Source organism: Tubulanus polymorphus, chromosome 3 (genome assembly GCF_964204645.1).
Source record: "Tubulanus polymorphus chromosome 3, tnTubPoly1.2, whole genome shotgun sequence".
In the NCBI taxonomy this organism is placed as follows: domain Eukaryota; kingdom Metazoa; phylum Nemertea; class Palaeonemertea; order Tubulaniformes; family Tubulanidae; genus Tubulanus; species Tubulanus polymorphus.
The window spans coordinates 284,303-302,149 of NC_134027.1; the positions used below are offsets into that span (position 1 = coordinate 284,303).

Consider the following 17,847-nt stretch of genomic DNA (forward strand, 5'->3'; position numbering starts at 1 on the left):
TCTCAATTGAATCCTAACCAGTTCATGATCGAAGTTGAAATGTAGACATTGATTGATTTTGGAAAATCCTTTCTTTTTAAATATTTATCCTAGAAAAAGAAATATTCTCAATTTTTCTATCAAAAAAAAATAATAAAAGAAAGGTATGAAATTTCAAAGACTTTATTTTGCTGGCCAGGTGACCACAATACAGGTCGGGTATTGTTTTCTAATTTACAAAATTATTAATGACGACCGCCAGCAATTAATTGAATAGTTGGACCGCGCTGGATGAAGCGGAGGTTATGTTCCGATGACTGCTGGTAAAATGTTCCGCGTACAATAGGAACCGGTGTGCGGCACGTGTGGAGTCTGTGTGTAGTTGCACTCTGAGAGTCTGACTGAGACAGTCTGGAGATGCTCGTTACGATTTCGTCGATTTAAGGTACTTTTACGCACTTTTCTGCCATATACAAACCATCTAGAATGATATCGGCATCTTGCATTCGCTTGCGGCAACTTTCAAAGCCGAATTTAAGTTTAAAACGTGGTAGAATAAAGGATAGATTTTAGTTTATGAGTTAGACACAAGTTGTCAGCACTGGCGCCGCTTTACAATCGGCCATTTTTCATTTATTACGTGTATTTAGAATCACAAAGCATCTTCAGATACCGATGACAGTTCATTTATCAGACGAAGTTGGACAGTGAGACTAAAATCAGATTTCATTGAAGCTGTTATTGTTTGTGGTTCCGTGGATTGTGTGGTATCAGCCAGATTTGTTTCTATTGAATGTTGGAAATTTTAGATGTCTGATATCGAGGTAAATCAAGCTGTAAGTTCTCCTCCATCCAAGAAACGAAAGACGACGACTAGTGACGACACCGCGCTGCAAACCGACTCAACTCAAAACATCTCCGATAAATTATCATCGAATAATTCAGCTTTAACAACGAAGAGTGTAAGTAAAAACCGGTCGCGATAAACCGTGGGGACCTTTTTAAATTCTTTAAACAATTCTAAATGTTCTAACCCAACTAGGAAGTTTGAAGGTCTAATCACCCCCACCCCTACAGCAGTTAGGAATATTTGAATTCTAATAAATCTATAGGCCTATCCAAGCTAAAAATTTCTATTTTATGGAATCATCTACTGTCTGTCACACCTACTCTCCGTGCGACGTTTTGGTCCGTAATTTCGTTAATAATCGGTTTATCTACCTTTATTACGCATCAGTTTGTTCAGTGTGGAATTTGCATTCAGAAATAAACAACAATTTTTACTAAAGTTGTTTTTGTTTTCATTTATGAGCGATAGTTTACTCAGCATACGCTCGCGTAATGCTGAAAAATCCGCTCCGCGGACGCTCGGAAACGTTACAGTGACGTCATCACCTGCTCATTAGCATATCAAAATACAGTAGGTGGCGCCACGTGACGGGCCATAAACGCCGTTTTTCAGCATTACGCGAGCGTATGCTAGGTGAACTATCGCTGATAGAAGAAAACACAAACAAATTTATGCCAGTTCATGATTTATTTCTGAATGCAAATTCCTTACTGAACAAATTGATGCATAATATTTACAGATCAACCGATTATTAACGAAATTACGGACCAAAACGTCGCACGAAGAGCATGTGTGACAGACAGTAGAATGATTTTTATGATGACTCATTCATACTACTTGTATAACTCCTAATCAATGGAGGGTTCCTTGAATGAAATCAATTGTGGAGGCCTCCAAATCAATGGGGTTTTTAATGTCTATAAATAGATTGTAAGGGGTTGGTTGTCTCATTGTTATAAACAGATTCTACTATTAGTTAATAGTGGTTTTGGTTGGTATTTGCAGCAGTTGTGAGACCCCCTCACTCGCTCGCTCGCTGAGTGGATCCACTCACTGTGTTCAATAGGTATAAACTCCCCCTCACTGTCTCTAATGTATAGAAGATACAAGGTAGGTTCTATAATTTCTGGCTGTTCAAATTCTCATGAAAGGGTTCCATCTTATTAAGCAAACACGATTCTATCAAATCTATCGCTTAAGGTTTCATCCTACTGAACCTAGCTGATATAGAGTAGGCTAAACCTATATCATCCTATTCTTCTACTCCTTATTTTGCCTTTATTTGATAGGCTTTGATAGTTCTATGAAGGGGAACCCTAGGCATGAGTTTTAGTGTCACCTCAAACACCTTTTTCCCTCAATGTCTCCTGATCGATAGTTATTTGTAAATCCTGCTCATAAACTCTGAAACAAACTCTGAACTCTTTTGCTTCTATACATCATGAGAATTTGAACGGATGGGGAATGAAACCTACTTTGTATTCCTGTACATATTTCTTGAAACTAGGTTCTCCTGTTCTGGGGTAGGCTCGATGACTAGGTTAAGATTGTGATGTTCACAGTCTCTGATCGTTGTTGAGGTCACAGTGAATGATTCCACTCTTTGTCGTGAACTTCATCAAAACTTCCGCAATTGATCGGTTAAAATAATTCTAGTTCATTTTCGATGTTTTAAGTTTAATACACTGAAAATGAATTGATTTAAACTGTTTGAGTCAAACTGTACCCTGTAAACTGTTTGGGTCAAACTGTACCCTGTAAACTGTTTGGGTCAAACTGTACCCTGTAAACTGTTTGAGTCAAACTGTACCCTGTAAACTGTTTGGGTCAAACTGTACCCTGTAAACTGTTTGAGTCAAACTGTACCCTGTAAACTGTTTGGGTCAAACTGTACCCTGTAAACTGTTTGAGTCAAACTGTACCCTGTAAACGGTTTGAGTCAAACTGTACCCTGTAAACGGTTTGAGTCAAACTGTACCCTGTAAACGGTTTGAGTCAAACTGTACCCTGTAAACTGTTTGAGTCAAACTGTACCCTGTAAACTGTTTGAGTCAAACTGTACCCTGTAAACTGTTTGAATAATGAATGAATCAAACTGCTGTCTAAACCTGGTTATCTAATCATGAATGTTAGTATGATTCAAGAAGATGCTATTCTATTGCGTCGTTTGTTTTTAGAAATGATATAAATGTACTTTTGTTTTGCACCGACCACTGAGTGACCAGCACTGACCACTGAGTGACCAGCACTGACCACTGAGTGACTATATCTATTATTAGTGGACTCTTATGAAATATAGTGGTTTGAAAACCTGCTTAACGGCAGGCGGAGATCGTTTAAGATTCATCCAGTTATTGAGAAATTAGTTCGATCTGTGTATATCTCATAATGTTAATAATGGATGATGTGATTAAATTTCAGGCCAAAATGACGAGTAACGGGACTGAAAATAAAACCGATATCGATGAAGGTTTATATTCAAGACAACTGTAAGTATCACATGACACATTGAGAGGGTCGCACCATGCAACTCAAAACTGTTTTGCATTTTTTGCTGATCGAAATAAAATACATGAACCAGCGCAAATCTTAACGCCCAGTCTTCACAAAAAACTAAACAAGTTCCTTAATCGTTGTTTAGATGAACCACAGACTCAGAGTCAGAGCAAATTGAACTAAATTTATGACGAAATCAATAGATTATAACCTTTTTAAAAATCTGGAATGTTATGGGGGTTCTTGTTTCGCAAATTTTTAAACTCTAACATCAATTAATGGAGTAAATGATAATGAATTGTAGGTATGTTTTGGGTCACGACGCTATGAGGCGTATGGGTGTATCTAATGTACTGATATCTGGTATGAGAGGTCTAGGAGTTGAAATTGCTAAGAATGTCGTATTAAGTGGTGTTAAATCAGTTACTATACACGACCAACAGAACGCGAGTATGACTGATCTATCAACACAGGTTAGTATTAAACATCCCTTCATCCTCTCCCCTGAGAACTCTGTTAACTTAAAAACCCGTCAACTTAGAAACTTTTAAACTCTACAGGTCAGTTCCACAGTCGAGGGTTAGAGTTAAATTCAGTTCATTTTCTATGAGTTAAAACTCACAATCTTAACTCACAACCGTGGAACTGGATCCTGAGTTCAGAGTTAACTCTTTAACTCACGTTCTCTATTTGTCAGTGAAATATTAATAAAATTGATTTATTTAACGTAGTTTTTCCTACGTGAAGAGGATATCGGTAAGAACCGAGCTGAAGTTTGTCAGTCACGTTTGGCCGAGTTGAACAGTTACGTTCCAGTTACAGCTCATACTGATAAACTCACTACTGAATTCATCAGTCAGTTTCAGGTAACGCATCGTTTCAACACATTTCATTCTGTTTCAGTAAAACCAGCAAAAACACTGCAGGATTTTATTTGTATTTATTTACAGGCTGTCGTACTTACAAATTCTACATTGATCGAACAGTTAGAACTAGGTGGATTTTGTCACGAAAACGGAATCAAATTCATCGTAGCGAATACTACTGGATTGTGTGGGTGAGTTTACCTCAGTATCTCTGTAGCCTCAGTGTGGATGAGTTCGCTTAACATACCAGTGAGAATCCTTGTAGTACCAGTGACTAGATTAATTTTCAGAAGAGAAATAAGATTTAGATGTTGTGATTTGTTGAGGTTTTGAAGTAGTTGTGAATTTTAGATTTGATTCGATGTTTTATTTTTTCAGTCAAATATTCTGTGATTTCGGTGAGAATTTCACTGTGTTTGATACAAACGGTGAACAACCGATCAGTAACATGATTGCTGGTATTGATAAGGTAGGCCTCCTATCTAAACAATAACAGTTCACCACCCAGTAACACAGTTTTAATTTGAAGTATGACGCATGAGAATGATTGAAAATAAACTTTTAACTCAAATAAGAGTCAAATTTGGAGTATAGAACTGGATGCTAATTGTAACAATTGAGGGAAGTCCAAGGTGATATGGCAACCTCCCCCCTCACTCCCTACCTCCCACCCCTGTCTCTTAATGCGTCATTTGAGCCAGTTCTCCAGAAGAAATGATTGCTTGTATCTCTGTGCGTTCTAGGATACAGAAGCTGTCGTCACTTGCCTCGATGAAACCAGACATAATTATGAAGATGGAGATTTTGTAACGTTCTCAGAAATCAATGGAATGACCGAATTAAACGGCTGTGAACCACGGAAAATTAAAGTACTCGGTAAATATAAAACGTTAAGATATTTGTCATTCTGTTAAGAGAATAAGAAATTTATTTTCTTTGGAACGAAAGTGATTCCACAACAGGTTTTAGAGGGGTGGCCTCCTCATATTTACATCTATCCCTCTGAAAATCAAAATCAGCCACCTTCTGCCCCTACCAGAGTGGATGTCAATATTCCATCATATTATTGATGCTGATAAGTGCTTTGAAATATATTCAGCTAATGAAAAAATAGGAGATTACCAAAATTAAGCTTAATTTCTGTAATTTTTGAGGGATTGAAAGCCTTGGTACAATGTCATACACTGAACAATAAACACAGCCCGTTTAGAATCCGAGCAGATTGAGAACATTAAACGATAGTTGCTGATGTTTGATTGAATTATTTCAGGTCCGTACACGTTCAGTATCGGCGATACATCGAGTTATTCTGACTATGTACGAGGTGGAATCGTGACGCAGGTTAAAATGCCCAAATCATTCAACTATAAATCAATCTCTGAAGCGATGAAAGCTCCGGAATTTGTGATGACAGATTTTGGAAAGTTCGAAGCTCCCGGTCAACTCCATATTGCATTCCAAGCTTTAGATGAGTTTCAGGGTCGACACGGACGTCTGCCTAAACCTAGAAATCAGGTCAGTTATACACAAATATCCACCTCAATTAGACGCGGCGCTTCTCAATGGGTCTGGAACTGGGTTCAGATTCATATCTGATTTAAAATTGGTATTGAGTCAACAAAATAATATTGAATCAACTGTTCAGATATTCAGGATCCAGTTCCACAGTTGTGAGTTTGATTCAAACTGTGAAACTGGGTCACTCAGTATTAACAGCAGTATATTATTGTACGTATGGTTATATTTCAGGCTGATGCCGATACGTTTATTGCTGTCGCTAAAGAAGTGAATTCTAAAAGTGAAGCTAAAGTAGAAGAATTAAACGAGGAATTATTGAAGAAGTTCTCGTTTACGGCGGCGGGTGACGTCTGCCCGGTCGTAGCGTTTATAGGTGGCGTTACTGCACAGGAAGTGATGAAGGTAAACATTATAGAAATACCGGTAACCTAGTGGGGATCGAGGGATGATTTAATGAATGGCCTGGGAAGCCGTTATGTGATATATTTAACGAATGATTGTTTGATATTATTTCAGGCTGTTAGTGGTAAATTTACTCCTATTCAGCAATTCTTATATTTTGATGCGTTTGAAAGTTTACCAGAAGAGGAAGGAGGAAGTTTAACTGAAGATGATTGTCAACCGGTAAGTTTAACTGGCTCCTCTCTCTCCTCTCACCCTCTCTCCTCTCACTCCTCTCCTCTCACTCTCCTCCCTCTCACTCCTCTCACCCTCTCTCCTCTCTCTCTCTTCCCTCTCACTCCTCTCCTCTCACCCTCTCTCCTCTCTCTCTCTTCCCTCTCACTCCTCTCCTCTCACCCTCTCTCCTCTCTCTCTCTTCCCTCTCACTCCTCTCACTCCTCTCCTCTCACCCTCTCTCCTCTCTCTCACTCACTCTCCTCTCACTCTCTCCTCTCACTCTCTCCTCTTTCTCCTCTCACCCTCTCTCCTCCCTCTCTCCTCCCTCTCTCTTCCCTCTCACTTCCCTCTCACTCCTCTCTCTCACCCCTCTCTCTTCCCTCTCTCTTCCCACCCTCGCCTCTCTCCTCTCACCCTCTCTGCTCCCTCTCTCTCTCTCTTCCCTCTCACTCCTCACTCTCTCTCACCCCTCTCTTCCCACCCTCGCCTCTCACCCTCTCTCTTCCCTCTCACCCCTCTCACTCCTCACTCTCACCCCTCTCTTCCCACCCTTGCCTCTCTCCTCTCACACTCTCTCCTCCCTCTCTCCTCCCTCTCTCCTCTCACCCTCTCTCCTCCCTCTCACCTCTCCTCCTTTCGTTGCTCTTTGATATTTCAGGAGTTTTTCTCTGTATTTTTAGATTGGATGCAGATATGATGCACAAATTGCTGTTTTCGGGAAGAGCTTCCAGGATAAATTAAACAACCTCAAATATTTTGTGGTAAGCGAAAAACCGGTTTTAACCTTAACCCAGGGACTTACTGTGACAGGGCAGTGGTTTTAACTGATTTTATTATTCAGGTTGGAGCTGGAGCAATAGGTTGTGAGTTACTAAAGACATGTGCAATGGTAGGAATTGGAGCGAGTGACTCCGGCTGTGTTTATGTTACCGATATGGATATCATTGAAAAATCAAATCTCAACCGACAGTTTCTATTCCGATCTCACGACGTTCAGGTCAGTTAAAATTCGGTTGAATTCGAATATTTAAACCGTCGTTGACTGTCGTTATTTCAAAAAAATGATTGATTTAATTTTACAGAAATCTAAATCATCGACAGCAGCTGCAGCCGTTAAAGTGATGAATCCTAACATGAATATCGTCGCTCATTTAAACCGCGTCGGGCCGCAAACCGAGAAAGTATACGACGATGAATTCTTTGAGAATTTGGACGGTGTCGCGAACGCACTCGATAATATTGACGCCCGTAAGTTATAAAGAGTTCCTATGACTCCTTGATTCCGTTTAAATTCCTTCTTAATGGAAAATCCTTTGAAATACATGCTTTAACCTCCTTTAATTCCAACAGAACGCCAGAAACTCCTTAAAATTTTTAAAAACAGGCAATTAGAAATGTCTGTCTAACTCGACTAGCCCTAAATCAGTACAGTTGGGACAAGGATTTTTTACCCGATTAGGCAGAGTTTAGGTAGAAGTGTAAAGGATAAAAATTTGCTTACAAAACCATTGAATCAATTGTCTACGAGGATGAACAGAACAGATTAGGACGAGTCTACTGTATTTGCGATATAAAAATGATGCAGACGCTTCCTCAAAATCTGAAATCTGAACTCTTTACATCTATGTTGGGACCCTGGTTTAGTTTGATGTTGTTAGGTTATTGAGCTGTATCTCTCTAACTCAGCTCTACCTGACCTGTGTGTTTGATTAGAGCTGTATCTCTAACTCTCTCTATTCCTGACATGTGTGTTTGATTAGAGCTGTATCTCTAACTCTCTCTATTCCTGACCTGTGTGTTTGATTAGAGCTGTATCTCTAACTCTCTCTACCTGACCCGTGTGTTTGATTAGAGCTGTATCTCTAACTCTCTCTTCCTGACCTGTGTGTTTGATTAGAGCTGTATCTCTAACTCTCTCTATTCCTGACCTGTGTGTTTGATTAGAGCTGTATCTCTAACTCTCTCTACCTGACCTGTGTGTTTGATTAGAGCTGTATCTCTAACTCTCTCTACCTGACCTGTGTGTTTGATTAGAGCTGTATCTCTAACTCTCTCTATACCTGACCTGTGTGTTTGATTAGAGCTGTATCTCTAACTCTCTCTATTCCTGACCTGTGTGTTTGATTAGAGCTGTATCTCTAACTCTCTCTACCTGACCTGTGTGTTTGATTAGAGCTGTATCTCTAACTCTCTCTATTCCTGACCTGTGTGTTTGATTAGAGCTGTATCTCTAACTCTCTCTTCCTGACCCGTGTGTGTATTGTAGGAATGTATATGGATCGTCGATGTGTTTATTATTGTAAACCACTCCTCGAATCAGGAACATTAGGAACTAAAGGAAACGTTCAAGTCGTAATTCCACATATGACTGAATCTTATTCGTCTTCACAAGATCCACCGGAGAAATCGATTCCTGTTTGTACGTTGAAGAACTTTCCGAATGCTATAGAACACACCCTGCAGTGGGCCAGGGATATGTTTGAGGGTTTATTCACTCAGAAAGCTGAAGATGCGCATCTGTACCTCACCGACCCGAAGTTCCTCGAGAGAACACTCAAAATGCCCGGTATACAACCGGTAAGTTAATGGGCTAAGACCGGGGAGAGAGGATGGCCGGAGGGGGGGAGTGGTCTAACAGCAGCTGTGAGAGAGGGAGGAAGGGGCCTTCAAGAGGAGAGAGGGAGGAAGGGGCCTTCAAGAGGAGAGAGGGAGGAAGGGCCTTCAAGTGGATAGAGGGAGGAAGGCTCCCACATGAAGGAGGTTGATTCCCACTGGAGTTGATAGAGGTGGGAGGGACCCACATGAAGGAGGTTGATTCCCACTGGAGTGGGGGAAATTGGGAGGGACCCACAGTAGTTAAAGAGAGGTTGGAGGGACCCACAGTAGTTAAAGAGAGGTGGGAGGGACCCACATGAAGGAGGCTGATTCCCACTGGAGTTGAGAGAGGTGGGAGGGACCCACAGGAGTTAAAGAGAGGTGGGAGGGACCCACAGTAGTTAAAGAGAGGTGGGAGGGACCCACAGGAGTTAAAGAGAGGTGGGAGGGACCCACAGTAGTTATAGAGAGGTGGGAGGGACCCACATGAAGGAGGTTGATTCCCACAGGAGTGGGGGAAATTGGGAGGGACCCACAGTAGTTAAAGAGAGGTGGGAGGGACCCACAGTAGTTAAAGGGAGGTGGGAGGGACCCACAGTAGTTAAAGAGAGGTGAGAGGGACCTACAGTAGTTAAAGAGAGGTGAGAGGGACCCACAGTAGTTAAGAGAGGTGGGAGGGACCCACAGTAGTTAAAGAGAGGTGAGAGGGACCCACATGAAGGAGGCTGATTCTCACTGGAGTTGAGAGAGGTGGGAGGGACCCACAGTAGTTAAAGAGAGGTGAGAGGGACCCACAGTAGTTAAAGAGAGGTGGGAGGGACCCACATGAAGGAGGTTGATTCCCACAGGAGTGGGGGAAATTGGGAGGGACCCACAGTAGTTAAAGAGAGGTGGGAGGGACCCACAGTAGTTAAAGAGAGGTGGGAGGGACCCACAGTAGTTAAAGAGAGGTGGGAGGGACCCACAGTAGTTAAAGAGAGGTACCCTTCTAACTGATATTTTGTAATTATATTTAGACGGAAGTTTTGGACGGAGTAAAGAGAATGTTAGTCGATGATAAACCGAATTCGTTTGAGGATTGTGTTGAGTGGGCGAGAAATCTGTGGCAGGAAAATTACGACAACACAATTAAACAATTACTATTTAACTTCCCCAGTGACACGGTAAGTTTATAATCATCGAAAACAAATGTTTTACTCACTTTAATTACGTCAATATGTTGATTATATTTTCTGGTTTCAGAAAACGAGTTCAGGAGCTTTATTTTGGTCGGGTCCGAAGAGATGTCCTCATCATTTAAAATTTGATTCGTCGATTGTAAGTTTGAGTTGCACATTTTCATGAAACTGAACTCGAACAGATCTCAAATCTAAACAATGATTGCGCAATATGGTACCGGCAATGCTACTGTGGCAAGCGGAATTCCACCATAATCTGCCAGGTGTCGCTAGTGTACAGTACGACGTCTACGCTCAATTTTTCTCTCAAACTCAATTAAAATCTAACAATTATTTCTGCTCGGATTCTATGCATGTTGTACGAAAATTTTGCCTCGTATAAACTCTTTAAGATTAAGCTGACTCTATCTAGATTTGTTATTTGTCTAATTTTTGGATTTGGAAGACCAAGAATTGAGATTAAAGTTGATTGAAAATGAACTTATTTTGATCATGTTTTGGCCGGATGGTTCGACGCGCTGGTTTCAGATTCTATGAATATCTTACTATAAATTGTGAATTGAAATCATTTTGTAATTGTATTTTTGATAGGAGTTGCATTTAGATTTCGTTGTATCAGCTGCTAATCTCCGCGCCCATATGTATGGTATGAAGGGTACCGGTAACAGAGAGAAGATCGTCGAGATTCTCAACAATGTCGTCGTTCCGGAATTCATTCCTAAATCGGGAGTTCGAATCGCGACGACTGAAGCTGAAAACAACGCGATGAGGAACGATAACGATTGCGATTCGATTGAATCCCTTCAGAAATCGATTCCGGCTCCGAGCGAATTGAAACATCTTAAAATCAGTCCGTTAGAATTTGAAAAAGATGACGACACAAATTTCCACATGGATTTCATTGTCGCGGCTTCGAATCTGAGAGCTGAGAATTATGATATTCCTCCCGCTGACAGACACAAGGTAAAAACATAAAGTTTATGTTTTATGGAATTTTTTACTTTTCTCCTGGAAAACGCCTGGATTTCCAGTTGCCCTGGACCCAGTTTCACAAAAAGGTTTAACTCTCAAATCGGTTTAATTTCTTCATTAATTCAGTTTATCTTAAAGCGATTTAGGCGTTAATCCTTTTTGTGAAACCGAACCCTGAAGTGTACGAACCCTGTAAACAGATGACGTCATATTCAAATAATGACTTACAATAGGTAGATCGAATATGAATCTGAAATCCATGTGTTCAACAGTTCTGAATCTGTTACAAATAGGATTAATAGTTAGATATTTGCGGATGAATTCAAACAACAGAAACGAAGTGATAAGTTGCTCTAAAGTTCTTCGTTAAAATCATCAGGGGCTGGTTTTATAGACCGGAATTACCTTAAACCCGGGGGTTAACTCTATTGAAAATGAATTGAGTTAGCCCCTGGGTTAAAGGTAATACCAGTCTATAAACCAGCCCCAGGAGAATATTTGAAACTCATGCAGTGAAAGTTGATGAATGAATGTTTGTTATTTGTAGAGTAAACTGATCGCTGGTAAGATTATACCCGCTATTGCCACGACGACTGCTCTAGTTGTTGGACTCGTCGGTATTGAATTATACAAGGTATTTATACATTTACCCGCCTGCCAGAGCTGCTTTTACTTCAGCCTATGACATCATCGAATGGATAATTTAACCAGTTAAAAACCTTAAAATTGATATCAATTAGACGAGGTCGAAGGGAAATTTAATGTTTAAAAACTGTGAGATTTTGATTTGTAATTTCAGTTAGTTCAAGGCCACAAGAAATTAGAAACGTTCAAGAACGGATTTGTTAATTTGGCGTTGCCTTTCTTCGGGTTTTCTGAACCGATGCCAGCTCCTAAGAATAAGGTAAGAAACAAAAATAAAGCCTTGTTTTTGCCCATTTCATGTTAATTGATATGTTATTATAAATTGTGTTGTTTATTTTCAGTACTATGACAATGAATTTACATTATGGGACCGATTTGAAATCAACACTAGTATGACACTGCAAGAATTCCTTGACTATTTCCAGGTATGACAGAAAATATCTCTCTTCAAATCTCAGGATCCAGTTCCTCACTTTGCGGGTCAAGATTATTATCAAAAGTTGACAATTAACTGATTTACTGACACAACTGTGGAACTGGATTCCAGTTAACTCCTAACTCACAACTGTGGAACTTGATTCCAGTTAACTCCTAACTCACAACTGTGGAACTGGATTCTGGAGTTTACAGTTAACTCCTAACTCACAACTGTGGAACTTGATTCCAGTTAACTCCTAACTCACAACTGTGGAACTGGATTCTGGAGTTTACAGTTAACTCCTAACTCACAACTGTGGAACTTGATTCCAGTTAACTCCTAACTCACAACTGTGGAACTGGATTCTGGAGTTTACAGTTAACTCCTAACTCACAACTGTGGAACTGGATCCTTAGCCCTAACTCACAACTATAGACATGGATCCAGAGCTCAATATTTTAATGTAATGTAAATGTATTTATTGTAATGTATTTTTAGAATGATTTAGGTTTAGAGATCACAATGTTGTCTCACGGTGTATGTCTACTATATTCATTCTTCATGTCCGGTTCAAAAGAAACTCGAAAAGAAAGATTAGCTTTAGAGTAAGTACAGTAATTTTTCAATTAGACAAATTATGTCCGGATGTTACTAGTATCGTCTGGCACTTTTCAATGCAATCCACATGGATTTTCCTCTCATTAAAAGAAATCAATTATCAATGAAAACCTAAGCGTAAGTTACACAATCTGTCGGCGGTAGAATATTCAATTATTGATTCCGATCTTATTTCAGGATGTCGAAACTTGTTGAGAAAGTATCCAAGAAGAAAATCCCGTCACACGTGAGGGCGCTAGTGTTCGAGATATGCTGTAATGATAAAGATGGCGAAGATGTAGAAGTTCCTTACGTTAAATATAAACTACCAGTTTAAATTGTATTTAAACCGTTCATTCTCCTACAAATACTGTTCTTAAGTTATTGATATCAACAGCTCACATCAGTTATTTCTACAATCAGTGAAAACACTGTTTGAACAGACCGAGGCCGAGTTGCACAGTCGTGCAGACTTCATGATTGGTCTCAAGTTGTTGGATTGGCTCTATAACTAAAATAAGCTTAGACTGGTTTTAAGTGGTTAGATTGGTTATAGGACCAAAGTGAGCTTCGACTGGTTTTAAGTTGTAAGATTAGTGATAGAGCCAAAATGAGCTTAGACTGGTTTTAAGTTGTAAGATTAGTGATAGAGCCAAAATGAGCTTAGACTGGTTTTGAATTTAGGCCATGACTGTGAATCTAGCCGTGAGATTATTGGAATTTCTAGTGTCTCAGCTATTTGACTCAAGCGATACACGGTGTAAATGAGATCTCGTGTCGAGTGAGACTTGAGGTTTTACTGAGAATGTGTGGAACTGGTTCTAGGATTAAAGATAACTTACATCGCATAATCTAAAACAGAACTCTGTTGGCTGGATTAGATCGGTGGGCTAGATTATATCGGGGGGGGGGGGGGTATTTTGTAATTCTGATGAAATAAAACTGATATAATATGTGGCTTTATTTTCACTAGTAGAAACATTCACTATGAAACAACTGATTTATGACAACACTGTGCTTCATTCAATAGATTATCAATTGAACTTTGTAAAAATAGAACCCAGTTCTGCAATTGTTGTGGATATATTTTATACTGTAGCTTTGAGTTAAGTGCGATGGTTGTGTTCGGTGATCAGTTCCACAATTGTGGAGTCTCTTATTTGATTCCATCTCTTCAGTCATTCAGTCAAAGCAATCTTTAGACGAGTGAGATGATGTTTGACTGGTGTGAAATAGTGAAGCTGATCCCCGGTGATCTACTTCAGGGTGTAGTTGGAACTGTGAACTCTTTACGATGACCCTTAGTAATTGTTCTGTATAATTCCTTGCTGGTATTTAATGTTTATTCACTGTATTTGCAGAATTCTGGTCTGAGCAGAAAATAATAAATTATATGCATTCATTGTGTACCTTGTAAATGAATATTGTTAGTTCATGATTTCTTCTAAAGCTGGTCGTACTACGGAGGGCAGATTCAAATTGACACCTTCGCAGGAGAGGCGGAGGTACAGAAAACTGATTAGAAATAAAACTAATCAAACAGAGGAACATGATATACTGCAGGATGAGTGGACTATAATCAATAGAGAGATAACTACACTATACAGGGGTGTCCCGGGTTCAAACCCAGTAATTACTGACACTGATTCAGATAGTCTAGTACCTAGCCGTCGTTATACAAACAAGGGAACCGTAACAACGACTGGTATTCAGACTATCATTCAGAGTGATCTTGATGCTGAATAGAGGATGTACAGGGTGTCCGCCCGGGTTCGAACCCAGTAATTATTGACACTGATTCAGAGTGGTCCTGATGCTGAATAGAGGATGTACAGGGGTGTCCGCCCGTGTTCGAAACATGTAAATGCCGATAATACTGTTCGAACCCATATATATTTTAACCGTCAAGTGCTGCCCCTATACATATCGTAGACGGTGAATATATGAACTAACTCATTACTCGCGCGCCACAGTAGGAAAATTGAACAGTCAGTTAGTTCCCAAATTCACCGCATATGATACACATAGGGGCAGCACCTAACAGTAAAAAACCAACTGTATGTCAAGACTGGAACAGAATTGAATGAATTCGTAATTAAGAGTGAGAGCTTTGAGTGAGAGCCATCACAGGGTTCACTCACTCACACTACCGATCACAATTTGGGGCTGATCTTATTGGCGTTCCAAATTATACCCTCTGAAAATACATCCATCATCTGAAACATATCTGTAAGGCCAAAATTCGCTTTTTTAAACATGGGTCAGTTGTGCTGTAATCTATTTTCCTAAATTCATGATCCACTAAATTATTTCACCTTGAAATCAATATCATCGAGTAGGAATAAGTAAAAGGGGCAACGTGCTTATTCACTGGTACAACTATCGGGAATGAACTCGCACAAAACTGATAATGATCGATGGAATTAAGTTGTGTTTTATCAGTTGTGAACTCGTCATGTGTGAACCTTGAACGATAAAAATTATATTTTCATTTTATATTGTATTTTAGTTCGGTAAACATGACGTGGTTGATATCAGCAATTCTAGCTCTTTTTTGTTTGTCCGCAGTTAACGGTAAATTATATTTTAAAAAAATATTTTTATTCCATCAACTTTGTTTCTGACTGAAATGAGATAATAGTTTGTTACTAATTTATAAATCATTTCTTTTATTGCTTTTGGAAAAATTGAAATTAATTGAAAATTGATTTATAACGAAGGTCTATAATCAGGTAATCGTTTAATTTCTAGTGGACTGCGCGCGCATAGGAAAACGACTGTTAACTCAATTCGATGATATGTTAGTGAAATATCTAGGGATGAGCGGCAAAGATTTTGATGGTTATGGAAATTACTGCGGAGTCGGTGGTTCAGGTGAACCAGTAGATGAAATTGACAAGTGAGTCTCTCTTATATCCAGTTCCACATTTCACGAGACAGTTCCACATTTCTGGGGCCAGTTTACAGTTCCGGACCCAGTTCCACAGTTCTGGACCCAGTTCCACGGTTCCGAACCCAGTTCTACAGTTCTGGACCCAGTTCCACGGTTCCGGACCCAGTTCTACAGTTTTGGATTGATCCATACTTTTGGGGCCACAGTTCCACAATTCTGGGGTAGTTCCACAGTTCCGGCCCCAGGGCCGCAGTTCCGGACCCAGTTTCACAGTTCCGGGCCCAATGCCGCAGTTCTGGAGCCAGTTCCGTAGTTCTGATATATTCTTACAAATTGTATATTTTAGATGTTGTATGCATCATGACCATTGTTACATCAGTTTGGGTAAATCTGATGAATGTAAGGCGATTCTAAACGTCCCGAAGGCGCCATATTTCATACATTATAACAATGACGTCACGAAAGATTCTATCAGATGCCGTAAGTATAACTAGGGCCCGGGTCCAGTCCAAACGTGCAGAACTAGGGCCCGGGCCCAGTCCAAACGCGCAGAACTGGGGCCCGGGCCAAGTCCAAACGCGCAGAACTTAACTCTTCAATTGGGGTTGACATATTTAACGACTGAATCTGAAGTTATTTATCGAATTATTCGAGCAGTCGATCCCGGTCCTTATCATGGGCCATTGACTACAGATTTGAGCCGAGTGGCATCTTCACCCGCCAAGGGATTCGAACCGACTACGCTAAAGCTGGTGGAAGCGAGTTCGGGAGTGATACCAGACCCTGGCAAGCGAGGATGGCCGAGTATTGGTGACTATGGAGGATTTGTCAAATAAATGATGAATTGACTTTAAAATCATGACGATAATTGCCATAGTTGTAGGAATAAGGTTACCATCATTTTAAAAGATACATTTATTTCTTAATTCATTTATTTCTTAATTCTAATTTTTCTATAGTCGATGATCCGAATGAGGAACCATGTCGTTCTGCTATATGCACGTGTGACCGAACTGTGACATTGTGCTTCAATAAACACCGCAATATCTATAACAAAGATAATCTGAGTGACAGTTTCAGCGCGAAAATACAACATGAGTTTATCAAAATATGGGAAAAAATTAAACGCAAAATTGATAAATGGATCTAAAAAATAGTGATGTAAAATTCTTTCGGTTCCATAGTGACGAATAACGCACTAAACGATTAAGACTGGGCTTGGCTAATCTAGACCCAAAATGCCGAGTTTACAAAATATTTTTCTACTCTGGAACCGAGTTTAAGAATAAAGAAATCTATGACGTAATTTACGTATTTTGTTGTTATGTGTCTCCATGTGATCCGTAGTCATGGAATCTAGTTCAAAGATGGCGCCATTTTGAGAGTGGTTATGCGCATTACCCGAATAGAGGATCCGTTGATTTCTTTAAAGTTAGAAAGTGCAAGATGGAACGGGACATCTATCAAGGCGCTCTGGCTAAAGTCAACCATTCGAAAGATCAGGCAAAACTGAGGAAATTCTCAACAACTCTGGAAAAACGAAAAGAAAGCAGAGAATTAATATTTCGGTAATCGATAATTTCGTTGCCCGTTTGTTCATTTGTCTTATCTTTTGATGGTTCATTTTTTTCAAATTTTCAAGATATTAACGAGAGATTCTTTAAGAAGGAAAGTTAAATAACTCATCGTTACATCAGAGAACGAGGCCAAAATATTTTCAAAAATTTAAAACTGTTGTCTTTGTTGGCTTCACCATACAAATAAATTCAACATAAATATATTATTTTTTCCAACTGCCTAAAAGTCATGTGTTCAGTTTGGGTTGTGAATTGTATCCCCCACAACTCTGAAATCCATAACTTCCTACGTCAAAGAGCCAGAGCTGAAACATTTTGAAGTCAGTTGTTCAGATCGTGTATATATTTCAGTCGCGAGGAAGATGAATTAAAACATCAGTTCACACGTTTACAGAACGAACGTCACAGCATCTGGGCGAATCCTGGTTCAACCATTCATGCGTTACCCAGAAAACCACCGTCAATAACATCGGTAAACCGTATATAGACACTGCCCTCAATCACCCTATGACATCATCAAATATGCCTGCTACACAGGGGCAGATCGAGAGGCCATTTTTAAGGACTTGTCACATCTCAAAGGTTCACCAAGAACCCTAGTGTCTGATGTACCATAGATGGTACGTAGTTGTAACATGGTGGTTA

General features: G+C 39.8%; 2 protein-coding genes across 3 annotated transcripts; both read left to right on the forward strand.

Annotated features, from left to right (window-relative positions):
• Positions 1 to 336: 336 nt before the first annotated feature.
• LOC141902614 (ubiquitin-like modifier-activating enzyme 1) lies at positions 337 to 14,138 on the forward strand. Of its 2 annotated transcripts, XM_074790436.1 has the most exons (23): positions 337 to 424; positions 789 to 941; positions 3,251 to 3,318; positions 3,630 to 3,798; positions 4,057 to 4,191; positions 4,276 to 4,382; positions 4,570 to 4,660; positions 4,935 to 5,067; positions 5,462 to 5,706; positions 5,941 to 6,111; positions 6,226 to 6,333; positions 7,008 to 7,088; positions 7,169 to 7,324; positions 7,410 to 7,575; positions 8,594 to 8,904; positions 9,939 to 10,085; positions 10,165 to 10,239; positions 10,692 to 11,063; positions 11,620 to 11,706; positions 11,872 to 11,976; positions 12,059 to 12,142; positions 12,634 to 12,740; positions 12,931 to 14,138. In XM_074790436.1, exons 2-23 carry the CDS (start codon positions 789 to 791, stop codon positions 13,067 to 13,069), a joined length of 3,210 nt encoding a protein of 1,069 aa, XP_074646537.1. In that variant the 5' UTR covers positions 337 to 424; the 3' UTR covers positions 13,070 to 14,138. The 2 variants fall into 2 exon arrangements, with proteins under 2 accessions (XP_074646537.1, XP_074646538.1); XM_074790437.1 differs by lacking the exons at positions 337 to 424; positions 789 to 941 and adding an exon at positions 1,836 to 1,895.
• Positions 14,139 to 15,248: 1,110 nt separating this feature from the next.
• Positions 15,249 to 16,918, forward strand: LOC141902754 (phospholipase A2-like). The gene is made up of 4 exons (XM_074790630.1): positions 15,249 to 15,306; positions 15,484 to 15,631; positions 15,972 to 16,105; positions 16,585 to 16,918. Exons 1-4 carry the CDS (start codon positions 15,252 to 15,254, stop codon positions 16,773 to 16,775), a joined length of 528 nt encoding a protein of 175 aa, XP_074646731.1. The 5' UTR covers positions 15,249 to 15,251; the 3' UTR covers positions 16,776 to 16,918.
• The last annotated feature ends 929 nt before the right edge of the window (positions 16,919 to 17,847 follow it).

What these genes read in the sequence shown, in the direction of transcription:
- LOC141902754 (XM_074790630.1), top strand. Translation starts at nt 15,252, where the DNA reads ATGACGTGGTTGATATCAGCAATTCTAGCTCTTTTTTGTTTGTCCGCA. An exon ending in TTGTTTGTCCGCAGTTAACG is followed by an intron (nt 15,307 to 15,483) that starts GTAAATTATATT and finishes TTTAATTTCTAG; the next exon opens with TGGACTGCGCGCGCATAGGA. An exon ending in CCAGTAGATGAAATTGACAA is followed by an intron (nt 15,632 to 15,971) that starts GTGAGTCTCTCT and finishes TGTATATTTTAG; the next exon opens with ATGTTGTATGCATCATGACC.
- LOC141902614 (XM_074790436.1), top strand. Translation starts at nt 789, where the DNA reads ATGTCTGATATCGAGGTAAATCAAGCTGTAAGTTCTCCTCCATCCAAG. An exon ending in ACGGAAAATTAAAGTACTCG is followed by an intron (nt 5,068 to 5,461) that starts GTAAATATAAAA and finishes GAATTATTTCAG; the next exon opens with GTCCGTACACGTTCAGTATC. An exon ending in AATTCCTTGACTATTTCCAG is followed by an intron (nt 12,143 to 12,633) that starts GTATGACAGAAA and finishes ATGTATTTTTAG; the next exon opens with AATGATTTAGGTTTAGAGAT.